We start from the raw sequence: 20,087 nt of genomic DNA on the forward strand, positions 1-20,087 counted from the left end.
TCTAATTTATTATGTTTTCAAACTTGAACAATCAAATAAATAAGTTCTATATTTAGGTATATGATTATGGGATATTAATTAAAAGAAACCCAGTGTCTCTGAACTATGTCTGACCAACAAAATGTCAGACAAAAAAGGATTCGGACAGTCAGAACATTAAAGATTTTTTGGTTGAATATATAGTAGAAAAGTTGATTTTTTTTTCTTTTCGATCAGACAAACCAAACCCTAAAACAGACCTGTGACAATTTATTTGCAGACTGACATTATAACCTGTTAAACCACAAACTTTCTGGTGGTTGTCAATAAGGGTTAGTTTTATTTGTGGATGATATGGAGTAAATTACTATTTTTTACAGGAATACTTTAAGGAAGCTTATATAGGACCAGAAAAAAAAATTGCTATGAGTTTCTCTTTGTATTTTACTGTCCTAAGGATTTAAGTCTTGTAACAATGGCTATGTAACTCTTCTACTTCTATCTTGCTCCTAAAGAAGTCATGGCATACAGGTTAAAATATGTTTTTGTCTGTCCATCCCATAAAATTTTGTGATGCTCTTGTCAGGAAATATACATCTAGGTTTGATTAAATTTTCGAATCTGCTTTGTGCCGGTATGCCTTACTGTGTGATGCTTTTTAAAATCCATCCTTCATCAACTTCATGTTTAAAGTATAACTGGTGGGGTAACACTGGTGTACAAAAGCTCACAGTATAACTATGGTGGGGTAACACTGGTGAACAAAAGCTCACAGTATAACTATGGTGGGGTAACACTGGTGAACAAAAGCTCACAGTATAACTATGGTAGGGTAACACTGGTGAACAAAAGCTCACAGTATAACTATGGTGGGGTAATACTGGTGAACAAAAGCTCACAGTATAACTATGGTAGGGTAACACTGGTGAACAAAAGCTCACAGTATAACTATGGTAGGGTAACACTGGTGAACAAAAGCTCACAGTATAACTATGGTAGGGTAACACTGGTGAACAAAAGCTCACAGTATAACTATGGTGGGGTAATACTGGTGAACAAAAGCTCACAGTATAACTATGGTGGGATAACACTGGTGAACAAAAGCTCACAGTATAACTATGGTGGGGTAACACTGGTGAACAAAAGCTTACAGTGTAACTATGGTGGGGTAACACTGGTGAACAAAAGTTCACAGTATAACTATGGTGGGGTAACACTGGTGAACAAAAGCTCACAGTATAACTATGGTGGGGTAACACTGGTGAACAAAAGCGCACAGTATAACTATGGTGGGGTCACACTGGTGAACAAAAGCTCACAGTATAACTATGGTGGGGTAACACTGGTGAAAAAAAAGCTCACAGTATAACTATAACTATGGTGGGGTAACACTGGTGAACAAAAGCTCACTGTATAACTATGGTGGGGTAACACTGGTGAACAAAAGCTTACAGTTTAACTATGGTGGGGTAACACTGGTGAACAAAAGCGCACAGTATAACTATGGTGGGGTCACACTGGTGAACAAAAGCTCACAGTATAACTATGGTGGGGTCACACTGGTGAATAAAAGCTCACAGTATAACTATGGTGGGGAAATACTGGTGAACAAAAGCTCACAGTATAACTATGGTGGGGTAACACTGGTGAACAAAAGCTCACAGTATAACTATGGTGGGGTAACACTGGTGAACATAAGCTCACAGTATAACTATGGTGGGGTAACACTGGTGAACAAAAGCTCACAGTATAACTGTGGTGGGGTAACACTGGTGAACAAAAGCTCACAGTATAACTATGGTGGGTTAACACTGGTGAACAAAAGCTTTCAGTATAACTATGGTGGGGTAACACTGGTAAACAAAAGCTCACAGTATAACTGTGGTGGGGTTACACTGGTGAACAAAAGCTCACAGTATAACTATGGTGGGGTAACACTGGTGAATAAAAGCTCACAGTATAACTATGGTGGGGAAATACTGGTGAACAAAAGCTCACAGTATAACTATGGTGGGGTAACACTGGTGAACAAAAGCTCACAGTATAACTATGGTGGGGTAACACTGGTGAACATAAGCTCACAGTATAACTATGGTGGGGTAACACTGGTGAACAAAAGCTCACAGTATAACTGTGGTGGGGTAACACTGGTGAACAAAAGCTCACAGTATAACTATGGTGGGGTAACACTGGTGAACAAAAGCTCTCAGTATAACTATGGTGGGGTAACACTGGTAAACAAAAGCTCACAGTATAACTGTGGTGGGGTTACACTGGTGAACAAAAGCTCACAGTATAACTATGGTGGGGTAATACTGGTGAACAAAAGCTCCCAGTATAACTATAGTGGGGTAACACTGGTGAACAAAAGCTCCCAGTATAACTATAGTGGGGTAACACTGGTGAACAAAAGCTCACAGTATAACTATAGTGGGGTAACACTGGTGAACAAAAGCTCACAGTATAACTATGGTGGGGTAACACTGGTGAACAAAAGCTTACAGTATAACTATGGTGGGGTAACACTGGTGAACAAAAGCTCACAGTATAACTATGGTGGGGTAACACTGGTGAACAAAAGCTCACAGTATAACTATGGTGGGGTAACACTGGTGAACAAAAGTTTGCAGTATAACTATGGTGGGGTAACACTGGTGAACAAAAGCTTACAGTATAACTATGGTGGGGTAACACTGGTGAACAAAAGCTCACAGTATAACTATGGTGGGGTAACACTGGTGAACAAAAGCTCACAGTATAACTATGGTGGGGTAACACTGGTGAACAAAAGCTCACAGTATAACTATGGTGGGGTAACACTGGTGAACAAAAGCTCACAGTATAACTATGGTGGGGTACCACTGGTGAACACAAGCTCACAGTATAACTATGGTGGGGTAACACTGGTGAACAAAAGCTCACAGTATAACTATGGTGGGGTAACACTGGTGAACAAAAGCTCACAGTATAACCATGGTGGGTAACACTGGTGAACAAAAGCTCACAGTATAACTATGGTGGGGTAACACTGGTTAACAAAAGCTCACAGTATAACTATGGTGGGGTAACACTGGTGAACAAAAGCTCAAAGTATAACTATGGTGGGGTAACACTGGTGAACAAAAGCTCCCAGTATAACTATGGTGGGGTAATACTGGTGAACAAAAGCTCCCAGTATAACTATGGTAGGGTAACACTGGTGAACAAAAGCTCCCAGTTTAACTATGGTGGGGTAACACTGGTGAACAAAAGCTCCCAGTTTAACTATGGTGGGGTAACACTGGTGAACAAAAGCTCACAGTTTAACTATGGTAGGGTAACACTGGTGAACAAAAGCTCACAGTATAACTATGGTGGGGTAACACTGGTGAACAAAAGCTCACAGTATAACTATGGTGGGGTAACACTGGTGAACAAAAGCTCCCAGTATAACTATGGTGGGGTAACACTGGTGAACAAAAGCTCACAGTAAAACTATGGTGGGGTAACACTGGTGAACAAAAGCTCACAGTATAACTATGATGGGGTAACACTGGTGAACAAAAGCTCACAGTTTAACTATGGTGGGGTAACACTGGTGAACAAAAGCTCACAGTATAAATATGGTGGGGTAACACTGGTGAACAAAAGCTCACAGTATAACTATGATGGAATAACACTGGTGAATAAAAGCTCACAGTATAACTATGGTGGGGTAATACTGGTGAACAAAAGCTCACAGTATAACTATGGTGGGGTAACACTGGTGAACAAAAGCTTACAGTATAACTATGGTGGGGTAACACTGGTGAACAAAAGCTCACAGTATAACTATGGTGGGGTAATACTGGTGAACAAAAGCTCACAGTATAACTATGGTGGGGTAACACTGGTGAACAAAAGCTCACAGTATAACTATGGTAGGGTAACACTGGTAAACAAAAGCTCACAATTCAACTTATTTTTACTTTATTAAAATGCACATTTTAAATGTTCTTCATATTACTTTACAATATTCAAGACAAATAAAGTTGGTTAAAACTTTGAAAAGTCTGCATTTTGTGTAAGATCTTGTCAAGGAATTATACCTTGTAGTGTCTCCAAATGATATCATTTGCATAATCTTTGATGACATATTCATTGAAATAACTTTCTGACTTAAATTTTATAATCATTTTTATTATCATTTGTATAAAAAAGATAAGTAAGTTTAATAACAGTCAATCATAAATATATAACATCAACAACAGTACACATATTTAAAACAGGATGAAACAAGAATGTGTCCTCAGTAAACTGATGCCCCATCCGCACTATCATTTTCTATGTTCAGTGGACCATAAAAATCATGGAAAATTTCTAATTTGGCATTAAAAAAATCAAAAGATCATATCATAGGGAACATGTGTACTAAGTTAAGTTGATTGGACTTCAACTTCATTCAAATCTACCTCGACCACAAACATTAACCTGAAGCAGAACAGACGGATTAACGAACGAACAAACGAACAGACGGACTCATAGATCAGAAAACATAATGCCCATAAATTGGGCATAAAAAACAGTGTTCTTATTCCCCACTGTTGGCAAATATGTTTCTGATATACATGTACAAGGAAATCTTTTTATCAAAGATTTCATAATTCATAATGTAACCATCTTTTTTTAGCATATTTATATATACCTACGTTAATTCCATTATTCAAGAATAAAAATCCTTTGTTAATCTGTTTAAGGTGGTACCTAACACTACAGGGAGATAACTCTTTAAAATCAGCTAAATGTTTTAACTACGCTGTGTTGTTAAGGGAGTATTAAGCTTCTCAATGATCAAAATAAGTCTTTTTCAAACTGCTATATAACCAGTGTAATTTTTCTGATAAAACCGTTGGTTTAAATTTTTTAAAATTTTATATTTTTGTTAAAATATTTACTTTGACAAAATTTTATAAAAATTGAACGAGCCAAATTAATTTTAGTGAAAGTGTTGGGTACCACCTTAATGTTCAAATGTCTATTCTAAGCCAGGAACCACATAGTAGTTGTCTTGTCTTATATCAAGCAGTGAATGTGTTGTTGATGTCAGATCTGCATTGTCTTTTTAACATTTATTCATAACTTTTTTAGACAGGTAATTTCGTTCACACATTACTGTCAATATGATGAAATTTTATGTAACTGTTATACAAGTGAGACGTTTAGCTAGCATTAAAACCAGGTTTAATCCACCATTTTCTACATAATTAGCATTAAGGAAATGCCTGTGCCAAGTCAGGAATATGACAGTTGTCATTTGTTTGCTATGTTTGAGCATTTGATTTTGCTTATTGTTAACAGTGCCTTTTTGAATTTTCCATGGAGTTTGTTATTTGTGTTGTTTAACTTTTTTGGAAAATTACATTTTGTATGGATACTTGTCTATTATTGAAGACTTGCTGTCTCATTGACTTATACCAAATATCTACTCTTCTTGGTGCCTTTACACTTAAGCAACATTAGATAGACATTAGATGAAAGTAGACTTGAAATCTCTTTACTACCGTAAATACATGCATTGATATAGATAAATTAAAGAAGGTTGAATCTAAAATATTTTTTTTAAAATATATTTTAAAAAGAAATCAATGTAAATTAGTATCCAACAAATAATAATAAATCTACAGTATAAAATAAAATGTAATGAACAAATCATGATAAGTGGGGTGCTCATTTTTGCCATAAGTTTTCTACAGTTTATGTTCAGGTCTTTATGTTTGTGAAGTATACTAATATTTCTATATGAACATAACATCAAAAGCAAAATATTGTTAGCTTGAAAGGTGTTTCTTTGAAAAAAAATCATCTGAAAAGTTAGATTAAAGAGTGTTTGAAATTTCCTGATGTTTCAGCAAAGGGGGACACAGATTAGCCGTTTTTACACATCTATTTAAAACCAAATAACTGCAGCTTTAAACAATATTTATCAAATAAATTTCATTGTAGATGAAAAGCAGACATTTCAAATGGTCCTATGCTGTTATTGCCGAAATTTTGTCTAATTTTTAAAAATAATCATATTTGTTATAAAAATTGAATTAAGCGGCATATTTCTGACATTTTAACCATCCTTTTAAAGTTTTTACACCTCAAAATCATAAACGGCAAAATTGTGTCACCGGTGAAAATGGGCGCCCCACTCTACCAAGTTCTGTTACTCTGTAATGACAAAAATGTAAATCGGCAAAACTAACAAATGCAACCTAAATTCAAATTTTTCTGAATTCCTATATATATTAAAGTATTTGTAAATTTGAATAGTGTTTGTAAACAGTAGTTTGTATATATCATAATTTAGATTTGGTTTCCTCGTCATCTTTCCAGGTATATGCCTTGGACTTCTTGTGATCTGCAAAGAAAGAAGAGTATTTAATGATACCAACTTATATATCTGCCTGTCCCAAGTCAGGAGCCTGTAATACAGTGGTTGTCTTTTGTTTATGTGTTACATATTTGTTTTTGGTTCATTTTTTATATAAATAAGGGCGTTAGTTTTCTCTTTTGAATTAATTTTCATTGTCATATCGGAGCCTTTCATAGCTGACTATGTGGTATGGTCTTTGCTCATTGTTTTAAGCCGTACGATGACCTATCGTTGTTAATTTCTGTGTCATTTTGGTCTCTTGTAGAGAGTTGTCTTATTGGCAATCATACCTCATCTTCTTTTTTATATAACTACTGTTGATTCAAGAACTTTTTTGTTCATTTGTCATTGTAAATGTAGAACAACCAACAAAAATGTTAGTATTTCAAGAAATAATACAATCCAATAATATCACTCTCCAACTTAATTTCTATCTTATTAATCTTGATTTTGTAACTTACACATTTTTGCTACCATTTTAAACTATACAATAGTCTTTCCTCTGTTTAGTTTTAAGTTTAAAATGTAATGAATCTGAATTCTTTGACGCCTTACTTCGAGGAAGTTATGCGTCAAAGAAAAAAATTATAATAGCCTTTCAAGATGTTATAAATATTTGGACTACTACTGATCCCAAAACTAATGATAGACAGAAAATCCAGGTTTTATTATTCGTGAATCAAGTGGAGATAATTTCTTGGCATAATCAAATTATGTTTGTATTGGTTGACATTTCATGGTGAATTATTAAATCAACATAGAGTAGCTAAAACGATTTTGTATAAAGATGGGAAATGTATTGCTTAGAGGCCTATGATATGAAACTAAATTCAGAAATTATTGCATGCATTTATTATTGCAATTTTGTTATTTTAAACTAATATGAAATTTTAATTTTAGCAATATTAAGATAAATCCTGTATAATTCATATAAAATTTTCAAAATGCAAGTTCAAATTATTGCGATTATAACTTCTTTACATTTTTCACAATAATAAAAATATTACAGTAATTTCTGAATTTACAGTTATCTTTGTTGCAGTGCGGCATTGGTGGATCCAGGTTGGAACCCCCCTGTTTTTGGACAATCAATGCATTTGATTGGGAGCATATAGCTGGTCACAATTAGTAAAAAGTAAACCATTGTACATTTGTAAATCAAAGTATGGCATTCAACACGGAACCTTTGCTCATACCAAACAACAAACTATAAAGGGCCCTAAAAATGACAAATGTAAACATATTCAAACAGGAAAACTAATGGTCTAATCTATATAAAGAAGGAAAAATAAAAAAAACACTTATGAACCATATCAACATACGACAGCCACTGAACAACAGTTCTTATATATTGCACAACTGTATAAACCCAGACCCAAACTGACAAACTTGAAATGGAGTTATTTATAAGGCAGGTTTAAAGCAATTAAGTAACCATTTGGAAGCAGAGGCCTCCACATACATGTAGGTATCATGGCCTAGCAAGAACAGATGTGAGCTTTACCTGCTGTAACATGCTGTTTTATGTTTCTTCCCTCATTTTAAATACAGATAAACTTCATTATGCAGTGAAATTAACTTATAAATTTTGATATAAATAAAATAGATAGTTTTACCTGGTACTTCAAAAATCATAGTTGAATACAGACTGCCTCCTCCATCTACTTTGATCGTTTCACCAGTTATATAGGCTGATGCAGGGGACAGCAGAAAACATACAGAAGTGGAAATCTAAAAATAGTCATAGAAAAATCATATTTACCTACATAACAATACAAGATTAATTCATGGACTTTTTCGTATCAGCTTGGTTCACTGTTTATATTGGGAAGGGGGATGATATTTACATTCTTTCCGCGTTTCAACAAATAGCGGGAAACATTTGTATAAACCATGCGTATGAATTTTCTAATTTAGTCACGTGAAAATTTTCAAGTGCGGGAAAATATTTTTAAAGCCTTCACTTTCTACCCAACAGTTGTAGTGTCAAGTTTATTTTTACATATTTCAGATATGTAACATTTTTAGTTTTAATTCAGGATTCTGCTCTTGGTTAGTTGTGTTTTGTTACGAATAATTACATACATGTATATATATAATTTTTTTATATATATTTTTTTTATACTGTCCAAGTATACCTCTGGAGACGGTCTTTCGAGCATAGGGTTTGGACGCAGGTTTCCAACTTTTTTCCACTACATATATGGTATTTAATGTAGTTTGACCCGAGTTAACTCGTTTTGGTTGGTTTTTCCTGGCCGGCGGGATCGTCGATGAAAGAGCCTTTGTTATTATTTGGTATTTAACTAAATATACAACATATATATGTCATATATCAGCATTCAGTTATCATCTAGAACTGTATTGATTTATTTATGTATTTATACTTATGAATTGTATATTCTACTTATTAAAATCCGGTGTCCTTCAAGCTGTCTGGGTTATCGGCAATATGAATATATTGTTTTGTTTTATTATAGCCTATGTATTCAAGGGGAAAAAGGTTAAGGTAATACGGGTTCACTTCCTACATACTGGTATAAAAATTTTAAACATATACAGTTTCAACTCTTTTATTTATTATTGCATAAACCATATTGATGATATTTGAAGAAAAAAATATATTCACTATATCAGGATTCATATATTCCACATATTTCATTCTCAATTTGATTTTCATCCTTTTCAACTGAAAAAAAAATTTAATAAACCTTTTTTGTTATGAACAAGTTGAATGATCTGTCATTTAAATATTACCTCTTCTACAGTACCCAGTCTTTTGAGTGGAATTTTTGGTATATTATATGCAAATATTTTTGGGTCACCATAATTTGCTGCTGCTGTTTCAGAGTATATAGAACTTCCCTGTAAACAAATATTTTTGTTATTATGATGTATATCATGAGGGAAATGTCTGCAGAAAATTTAGTTAGGGAGGCCATCGATTCAATCAACAGCCGGTTTAAACCAAATATCATAAATGGTTAACAAGAATCACTAAAAATACTTATCAGTATACAACAGACCACGTTTACCAACTTAGCACAAGACTCCTAAAAAAAACACCTGGAAGTGGCATTCAGTGTCATCCTTGTCCGTCTAAACATGCATATGTCCCAATATTGATTTCTATTCTTTGACTTTGGGTGGCTCAATTGAAGTCCCTTAAAACATTTTAAGCAAGAAGGGGCATCATCTGTGTCCCATGGACACATTCTTTATTATCATGACTAGTTTATTGTAAATTAGCCATCTTGTTTACTGTTTGTCCCAGTACATTACCTTTTTAGAACCCTCTTTCAAAAAAACTGACAATCTTATAAACAAATAAGTAAAGGATGTCATGCAAAGGTATTGGCACCGTTCAGTCAAACAAGCAACAACAAAAAATAATATTTTGTATGATCTAAAATTTTCCTTTATATAGAAATTACATCATATCCTTTATTTTATAGGATTTGACAAAATCTATAAGAAAATATTTTATATATAAAATTATAATTCTGTGGACCATTTAACCAACTAGAAATTCAACACTCTTTTGAGTCATTATATAAATTTTCTGATCAAATGACTGACGTGAATATTCAACACCTATTGCAGTTACCTTATATTATTTAATGAAAGCACTGGCACAATTACTTGCACATTTAAATTTGTATATCATATCATCATAATATAACTTTAAATAATAAATGTACAATATTAGGTCAATGAAAGAAAAATATAAACTTTTTTACATGAGGATGAGAAACTGGAGAAGGGTGAGGTTCTACCAAGCCCTTCCACAATTTTGCATCGATTACAAAAAAGTTTATATTTTTTTATGACATTGACCTAATGGTGTTTTTATTCTGCAACTTAAACTAATACATTGATAGCTTTTTTAAATCGTTACACAATTGTCAAACTTATTTCCATCCTTTAATGAACCCCTGATTGTGGAGAAAGTGTTCCATGATGAAATTGACATTATTAAAACAAAATATAGCTATGTTACTAGTTGCAGTATTATATAAAATATTATACAATTTTTTTTACATATAAATTATACTTCTATGAAATGTTTATCTAGCTAGACAATTACTTACACAGTCATATCATATTATCATTATAGAACTTTAAATAATAAAAGACATGTATTTTCTTATTTAATTGATTGCTTTAAATACTTTAAACTTACAGGAGCCACAGAATTAATTCTCACTCCACTTTCTGCCCATTCTAATGCTAAAGATTTCGTCAGATTGTCCACAGCTGCCCGAGCTGCTCCTGTGTGGCTATAAAAGATTTAAAACAGGTGATTTCTGACAAAATTTTCAACATTGTTTCTGTTGAAATTTTATTGTGTGTGTTTATTGTGTCTGATCTGTTTATTACCGAACGTGACTTATTCCCGAATGTGACTGTTTTTCTGAGTGTGAATTCGTATTGCTTTAAGACGTGGCACGGTACTTATCCATCCAAAACTAATTTGTTGGGTTTTGATGTTGTGTTTCTCGTTGTCATCAGATTTTTTCAAAGGTTTGAACGTTTGTAGTTGTGTTTTTTTTCTGTTGTATTATTGTGTTGTATTGGGGGATAACTACTCATCCAGTTTATTTGGTAGATTTGATTTTGGATCATCGAAATTTACACTATATATTTGGTTTGCAGTTTGATTGGTGTAAACAACCACACAGCTATAGATAATACAATTAATTATCTAATTTATACTACTTCAATTAAATATTAATTAGTATTATAATTTTCACTGTTCACTATTAATATAAGTTAGATGAGTTCATCCAAATTCTCTTATTTTCGGAACACGTTTTAGAAATTTATATGTGACGTCACTTTGGGCGTTGCGTTGACTATGGCTAACAGGGCTGTGATTTTGTAATTTATTCGTTTTTTATTCTTTAGCTAGTCACCACTTCAGTTTAATCATGTATATCTATTATATAGTCATTTTATAAAAGTTACTGTTTGCAAAACTATGTATTATTCTTGATAATAATGATGTTTTGTCCCAGGCGGATAACCCTGGCCTCACAACTTTTAGGAACTTTTAGTCCTCAGCAATCTTCAACTTGGTAGTTGTTATGGCTTTCAAACTTTTTGCATCTGAGCATAGTTTTGTACGGACATAGCGTGCGTCTGGTGTATAAAAAATATTTTTTAACCTGTTACCTTTGGATGGCTATTATTCGTTTGTTTCTCTGTCCTATATTTTCTCCCATTTATCTGTTTATTTATTGTAACCCTGTCGTGTAATGTTGTAATTTTAAAGTTATAATTAACACTGCCATTAAAGTGGGAGATTTGGCATGCCACAAAACCAGGTTCAACCCACCATTTTTTCATAAAATGCCCTGTACCAAGTCAGGAAATGGCCATTGTTACATTATAGTTCGTTTTTCTGTGCGTTACGTTTCTGTGTCGTGTCTCTGTTGTGTGGTAGTTCTCTTATATTTGATACATTTCCCTAAGTTTTAGTTTGTTACCCAGATTTGTGTTTTTTCTCTATCGATTTATGAATTTTGAACAGCAGTATACTACTGATGCCTTTGTTTGAAAAATTAAAATTTTAAAAGAATGATGTTTAAATGAAGGTCTTCTTTAACATATTCTATAACCAAACAAACAATTCAATGAAAAACATTTTTGAAATCCCAGATAACATTGATCAGATTGAGGATCAATACTATGGATATTTAATAAATACAACATCCCATGCAGTTTTGTGAGTTGGAACATGTATTATCATCTATTTAGAAAATATTGTTTCACTCAGGTATATCAATCAATGAGTGAAGGATTTCTTTTAGTAGAAATTCAAATGTCCAGTGAATAACCCACACGTTGAACAATAGATAGTGTATTTATTCAATAGTGAATAACCTACACAGAGAACACTAAATAGTGTATTTATTCAATAGTGAATAACCTACACAGGAACAATAGATATTGTATTTATTCAATAGTGAATAACCTACACAGATAACAATAGATATTGTATTTATTCAATAGTGAATAACCTACACAGATAACAATAGATAGTGTATTTATTCAATAGGGAATAACCCACACAGAGAGCAATAGGTAGTGTATTTATTCAATAGTGAAAAACCTACACAGAGAACACTTAATAGTGTATTTATTCAATAGTGAATAACCTACATAAAGAACAATAGATAGTGTAGTTATTCAATAGGGAATAACCCACACAGAGAGCAATAGGTAGTGTATTTATTCAATAGTGAATAACCTACACAGAGAACAATAAATAGTGTATTTATTCAATACTGAAAAACCTACATAAAGAACAATAGATAGTGTATTTATTCAATAGGGAATAGCCCACACAGAGAACACTAAATAGTGTATTTATTCAATAGTGAATAACCTACATAAAGAACAATAGATAGTGTATTTATTCAATAGTGAATAACCTACACAGAGAACACTAAATAGTGTATTTATTCAATAGTGAATAACCTACATAAAGAACAATAGATATTGTATTTATTCAATAGGGAATAACCTACACAGAGAACACTAAATAGTGTATTTATTCAATAGTGAATAACCTACACAGAGAACACTAAATAGTGTATTTATTCAATGCAACATACAAACTAACAAAAGTTTAAATTAACAGGTGAACTGCAAATTATTCTGTGGAAAAGTTTCATTTCTTTCACAATAACATGTTCATATGATATAGGCATTACATTAAACCAAGATGTTACCTCATCATAGGAATTCCTTTCCACATGTCAGCAATAATGTTTACAATAACTCCTCCATTATCATTCATCCATTGATTGTAGGCTGGAAAATAAATAAAACAATATTGTCATAAAATATATTAAACTTGTGATAAAAAAATAAAATATCAAAGAATGCAATTGTGAAGAACAACAAAAATTAATATCTTTCATTTTCTGATAACTGCTAAATAAAGGTGTCACTATCAACATGATCAATGGCAGCCTATTTTTCAAAGAATTTTATTTTGATGTAAGAACTTTCTCAAATGGTGATTTAAATAGGGTTTAATTCTATGCAGACTGTTTTACAAGAGTTCTCATAGACAGCCTCTTCAAGAAAAGTAGAAAGTTACATTTACAAAACTAAGGTTTTCATATGATACTCCTTTACAATTCTTCTTTTGATTGTTATTTAAAAGTTAACAATTAGAGAGGAATTGTTTTAACTTCTAATAATTTAAATCAGTTAAGTTTTGTTGTTGGAATTTAGTTTTAGTATTTCTTGGAAAAAGCCATAATTTACATGTATGGTTAGACATTATTGGTTGATTTTTTCTTTTGGTTTTAAGTTAAAAAGTTGATATTTAAAAGGTTTCAAATTTTCAAGTTAAGTACTACCTTCTCTACAGCATAGAAATGTTCCAGTAAGATTGGTTTCTATAACAGCATTCCATCCTTTCAATGAAAATGACTCAGCACGGGCAGGAAACTGGCCTCCACCATTGTTGATTAAGAAATCTACTTTGCCAAACCGTTTTAATGTTGTTGATATCAGATTTTGTACCTACAATGATTAAGAAATCTAATTTGCCAAACCATTTTAATGTTGTTGATATCAGGTTTTGTACCTAAACATTCTTTTAATAATAAATCTAATAAAATCTCCTCTGACATTCTGAGAGTCAATGTAAAACTATATAAAAAGAAAAATATCAATAATTAACATTTTAATAGCCATTTCATTGCCATTATAAGTTTTTCACTAATGTAGGATTTTATAATGAGGAGTTGTTGTCTTGTTGATATTTAAACTGCTCTTTACTATTTCTTACCAAGAAAAAATTGTGCTTAAGTACGATTTTATTATTTAAACAAGAATGCGTCCCCAGTACAAGGATGCCCAACTAGCACTATCATTTTCTATGTTCAGTGGATCGTGAAATTGGGGTCAAAACTCTTATTTGGCATTAAAATTAGAAAGATCATATCATAAGGAACATGTGTACTAAATTTCAAGTTGATTGGACTTCAACTTTATCAAAAACTACCTTTACCAAAAATTTTAAACCTGAAGCAGAAGGAATGGACATACGGATGAACGGACAGACGGACGTACAGACGGACATACAGACCATAAAACATAATGCCCTTCTACTATCGTAGATGGGGCATAAAAAAATGATACAACAAATTTGTACACCTGAAATTATATGTCAGACTAGTTTTACCATATACATGTATCATAAATCATTAAATGGTCCACATATTTAACACTGTACTAATTAGGTCTTTTTCCTTTACTCTTAAAAATGATACTAGATATGAGGGGGAGGACAGGGGGGGTACCCTTCTCCCTTCTCCCACCCCTCTTCTTCTTTCTCCTACCCCCGTTCTCCTTTCTCCCATTAGAATAAAACATCTCCTTTTGAGATATTTTTTCTTGAAATATTAGATTATTCTTAAAAGGAGAGATATTTTATTTTTTCTCCTTTCTCCCAGCCTTCCTCTCCTTTCTCCTACCCCCTTTCTCCTTTCTCCCACCCCCTTTCTCCTTTCTCCTAACCCCTTTCTCTCCGTCTCCCTTACCCCTGTCCTCCCCCTCAGATATTAGACCATTGGTTTTCCCGTTTGAATGGTTTTACACTATCAATTTTGGGGCCCTTTATAGATTTTTGTTCGGTGTGAGCTCAGGCTCCTTGTTGAAGGCAGTTCATTGACTTATAATGGTTTACTTTTATAAATTGTTATTTGGATGGAGAGTTGTCTCATTGGCACTCACACCCCATCTTCCTATATCTATAAAGCAAATTCAGTGTCTATTACACTTGATTCCTATCTTTATTTTGTTGTCTGATGGTTTGGTTTTAAGTGCAGTTATCAAACATCATTTTAGTTTGTTGGGTATAAAATCTATGTCAGTATGATGAGAAAAGGGATGAACATTCTAATTGAAAACCCGGATGATTTGCTTATTCACTATTATTGATAAAACTTTGAGAATTTAAATATAAAATGATAAAAATTAATAAAAAATTTATAAAGTTATTTTTCTTACAAAACTGTGACCAACATTCTTTTAATAATCCTATATCATTATTACTTGTTCTTCTTTCCTGATATTACACTGCATGTGATCTAGTTCTGCAGGAGAAGTGATATTCTTTTTCATCTCATCTGTTGCCTTTCTCAGTCTTTCTTCATTCCTTGAAGCTACCATTACATTACATCCTTAAATAATATTTTTAATGGTTGTAGCACAAATAGTCCATACAGTAAATGCTTTGACATGTACATGTATCATAATCAATGAAATAAATTAAAAAAAAACCATAGGAAAATAATTACATGTATGACATAAAATTGAAAATGGAAATGGGGAATGTGTCAAAGAGACAACAACCCAACCATAGAGAAGACAACAGCAGAAGGTCAACAATAGGTCTTTTAGCATGTTTAGAATGTGGGTCTATCAGCAGTATTGTAATGTGATGCTATATTTCTGAACATGCTTACCATGAAAAATTATTTGAAATAACATATATATGGTTTCTCCAACTATTGATCAGTATTACGCATATATGGTATGAATTTTTCAATATCACATATCCATCAACCAATATAAATGTACATAGAACAATCTTTTATTTGAACTTGGATTTATTCAGAGGCGAATTTAGGGGGGTGGGGGGGCAGGGGGTCCAGGTTCAGGCCACCCCAGTGTGGGGAAAAATATGGTGTCTTATATAGGGAATCACTGAAGGGTGACTGAAGCGGGCAGTCAGTGGGCCCCCACTTATAAAAATTTCTAGATCAGCCACTGTTATTTCGAATTATAGAATTTGCATAATTTCTTGTGCTTGAATTTTTTTTATAAATTCCATGTTTATTTGGTTTTGAGAGGTTCATATATCACTTTCCATACAATGTATTTTGTATAAATAGTGTTGTGCTAGGCACAGTACATTCTATTGAAAATGTACTACATGTATCTTCTTTGTAATAGAAAGTGTTGTGCACAGCACAGCTAGAACAATAAACTACAGAATAAACATGGAATTTATTAAAAATTTCGAGCACAAGAAAGTGAGTCTCATTGGGTGATAAGCATGACGGGGGATTGCAAATTTTTTGTAAGCGTGATACGTGAAAGTCAAATTATTGTTTCGTGAAAACAGGGAATAAGGTCTTGCGGGACCCGGGAAATGACAAAAAAAAATGAGAATTGCTTATGTACATAGTTAGACCAAATAATCGTGTGGACCAAAAAAAAAAAAAAAAGAAAAAAAATTTAATAGCCAAATGATGAAAAGAAAATATGAAATAACAAATGTACCCACACAAGAGACAGATTATTGGGTCTAGTACATAGTGTAAGCGGGATATGGGAATCTGACAAAACAGTAAGCTGGATCTGGGATCAGAAACCCCCCAATGAGACCCCCAAAAAGTTATGCTATTCCATACTTAAAAATATTTTCAAGTTCAAATAATAGCCTGTTATAGACAGATTATTTAGATATACATGTACGGTAAACATGAGAAAAACAGAATGAAATCTTTTGCCTAGATCGAGGATGAATGAAGTGGAAATTCTGTCAAAATATGAGTAATTTGGGTACCCTAACATTGTAGATGTACTGATATAAAAAGACGATGTGTTATGATTGCCAATGAGACACCTATCCACAAAAGACCAAAATGACACAAACATTAACAACTATAGGTCACCGTACGGCCTTCAACAATGAGCAAAGCCCATACCGCATAGTCAGCTATAAAAGGTCCCAATAAGAAATGTAAAACAATTAAAACGAGAAAACTAACGGCCTCATCAATGTAAAAAATTGGGGAAAAAACTTTTTAAAAAACTGATAGGCATGATAGAGCCAGAAAGGTATCCAGTAGAAATTTAACAATAGAAATGGGATTTTCAAATACGTTTTTTCTCATTGCTAGAGTTCACAGGGTTGCATGTTATTGCTCACACCCACTTTATACGAATGTAGGTAGATAGTTGTCTCATTGAAAATCATATTTTATCAATTTTATATTTCACAATTTTTGTTGTTGTTATTCTTATTAAATTTTCAAACTTTGATCTTTACCCAAGTACAACAATTCTTGTGTGATTGCTTTTCCGATACCCGTCCCCCCACCAGTAACAATAGCCACTTTCCCATTAAATAAACCATTTCTGAAAACACTACAGATTTTTGTGGGCGCTGCCATTTTGTTATCATGTGACTACAGAAAATAATATGTTAAAACATAGATCCGTATTCGACATGTAAAGCGTTCCGGATAATATATAAATGCAATATCAACTAGGCACTGGCTACGATTACATGGAAATGTAACAATAATAAAAAAAAAATTGTTACATAGGAGACTAAATGCCGGAATGTAAAGGCGGATAAGGAACCGATTAATTACGAATGTAACAATAATTACTGATGCTACGGTTACATGGCGTTATTGTTACATGAAAAACAGCAATCATTAAACTTAAATCTTGTATAGTTTTGTTGCCTTAATCTTGCATATGTACGAAATCAAACAATACTTGTAATAATGATAAATAATAAATATTATCGTTAACAAATGGTGTTTAAATTGTTTTTTCTAACGTATAAATGTTTTTGGTGTTTTAAAGATACTACTTTAGATAAGTATTGCCAAAGGCGAAAATATAGACCAATGGTTTGTTGTTGAGAACTCGGGCTGAGAAAAGTGTTCACTTTAAGTATTTAACTGCACACCTAATCGTATTACTGTCAATATACAATTTCTTAAAAGACGACCAAAGGAAAAAGAAGAAGGTAAATAACTTTTAAAAAAAATGGACAGTTGATATACCCCAAGATTTTGATAGGGTTCGTGTTTCTCAGTCTATATTTGTCTGTTTGCCTTTTTACATTTTAGCCATGACGTTGTCAGTTTGAATAATGGAAAATAATTTACTATTTATTAGTACTTGATGAACTTTTGACTTGCATTTTTATAATTTATTGTTTTTTTCAGCTATGCTGAGTTGGATACTGAAATCCGAGATAAACCTTACATCCGTAATGGACGGCAATGTGACCATACTGAAAGATGACATACAACTACATCACATGCTTCCAACCAAAATATTAGATGAGAACATAAACATTGCTCGAGTGAAAAAGTATTTCTCACCGGAAGCATGGCAAACATTAAAGGTTGCATTATCATCAAAAAGGGATATCGCAGAATGGAACTGTACAGTATGTGATACGGACGTTCACAGTGCGGCATCACTGGTGTGTGATGGCTGCTTGGAGTGGTTTCACCAAACATGTGTCGGACTCAGAAATGCTCCAAAAACCACTTACTGGATATGTAGAAAATGTCATTGCAAATAAATAATTAAAGAATTTATATTTAATAATTGTATGTATTGTAAATATAAAATAAATGTCTTTAATTTTTATTATCTAGTACATTTTAATAGACCCATCGTATATTGCTATTTTTCATGTAACAATAATGCTATGTAACCGTAGCCTCAGTAATTATTGTTACATTCGTTATTAATCGGGTTCTTACCCGACTTTGCATTCCGGCATTTAGTCTATTATGTAACAATAATATTTTTATTATTGTTACATTTCCATGTAACCGTAGCCAGTGCCAACATACTAACCTTCTTCTTCTTCTTCTTCCGTTAAGGAGTTGACCTCATATTTGAGTGATTTATTAACTCCGCTCGGTAAAACAGGAGGCTTCTCCATTGATTAAAAGTGGATATTAACAAAAAAAAATTAAACTATATACACTGTACAATTTGGCAAGCTGATGTCTAGTTAAGCTGCATCTGGGTCCAGGGCACACTGGCTAATCTGGCCCTGAACTCCTCGAGTGTTGGTGCAGCTGCTATTGTGTCTGGCAGAAGGTTCCAGTCTCTTATAGAGCGTTGGAAGAAGGAGTTGTTGTTTACTTCCTTAGTAGCTCTTATCTGTCTTAGTCTGTGGCCACCCCTTGTTCTGTTGTCCCCAGATGTGTAGTAGATAGATGGTTGTATCTCCACTAGTTGGTTCTGTATCTTGTAGCGGCAAACGTAGTATACCGCTGTTCGAAAGTCATAAACGATTGAAAGAAAACAAATCCGGGTTACACACTAAACCTGAAGGAAACACATCAACTATAAGAGCCGAAAAACAAGGAAAAAAATCAACAGAAACACTAAAGTGCAACAGAAAAACATACGACAATTCTACACACACATAACAATTGCCCTCTTCCTGACTTGGTACATAACATTTTAAGAAAATAAGGTGGGTTGAACCTGGTTTTATGGCTAGCCAAACGTCCCGCTTTTATGGCAATGTAAAATATAACACTAAAATGACAACATTACACGACAGGACTAAAATACAAATAAATAGAAGAACATATTAAGGACAGAGAAATTCACAAATACACATTTTCAATAGAACTTACGACGTGCTAATCGTTATTATATAACGAGTGTTTCTACATATGACTCATCGGTGACACTCAGGTAAAAATAGTAAAGAAGCCAAACATATATGAAGAGCATTGATGACCCAAAAAATGCCAAATATGACTAAGGGACTACCTGGGATAAGAAAATCCTTAGTATTAAGAATAATTCATACACTACAGTAAATTTATAAAAATGACCTTACAATTGATAAAACAATATTCCTGATGAAAACAAGAGTGCACATGCTGTAATGTCTCTCCTTCTTTACTAATCATTGATA

General features: G+C 33.0%; 1 protein-coding gene across 1 annotated transcript; it reads right to left on the bottom strand.

Annotated features, from left to right (window-relative positions):
* Nucleotides 1-5,475: 5,475 nt before the first annotated feature.
* LOC134708296 (peroxisomal trans-2-enoyl-CoA reductase-like) lies at nucleotides 5,476-17,602 on the bottom strand. Its single transcript, XM_063568732.1, has 8 exons — nucleotides 17,442-17,602; nucleotides 15,437-15,564; nucleotides 13,735-13,900; nucleotides 13,096-13,177; nucleotides 10,542-10,638; nucleotides 9,116-9,223; nucleotides 7,975-8,089; nucleotides 5,476-6,343 (listed from the first exon to the last, which is right to left on the bottom strand). The coding sequence occupies exons 1-8, from the start codon at nucleotides 17,563-17,565 to the stop codon at nucleotides 6,282-6,284; spliced, it is 882 nt and encodes a 293-aa protein (XP_063424802.1). The 5' UTR covers nucleotides 17,566-17,602; the 3' UTR covers nucleotides 5,476-6,281.
* Between the last annotated feature and the right edge of the window lie 2,485 nt (nucleotides 17,603-20,087).

This window comes from Mytilus trossulus, chromosome 2 (assembly GCF_036588685.1).
Source record: "Mytilus trossulus isolate FHL-02 chromosome 2, PNRI_Mtr1.1.1.hap1, whole genome shotgun sequence".
Taxonomy (NCBI): Eukaryota; Metazoa; Mollusca; class Bivalvia; order Mytilida; family Mytilidae; genus Mytilus; species Mytilus trossulus.

Bases quoted from the DNA above. Each gene is read 5' to 3' on its own strand.
- LOC134708296 (XM_063568732.1), bottom strand. From the start codon at position 17,565: ATGGCAGCGCCCACAAAAATCTGTAGTGTTTTCAGAAATGGTTTATTT. The intron at 15,565-17,441 runs GTAAAGATCAAA...ATATTATTTAAG, and splicing joins ACAAGAATTGTTGTACTTGG to GATGTAATGTAATGGTAGCT. The intron at 8,090-9,115 runs GTAATATTTAAA...GACTATTTTTAG, and splicing joins GACTGGGTACTGTAGAAGAG to ATTTCCACTTCTGTATGTTT.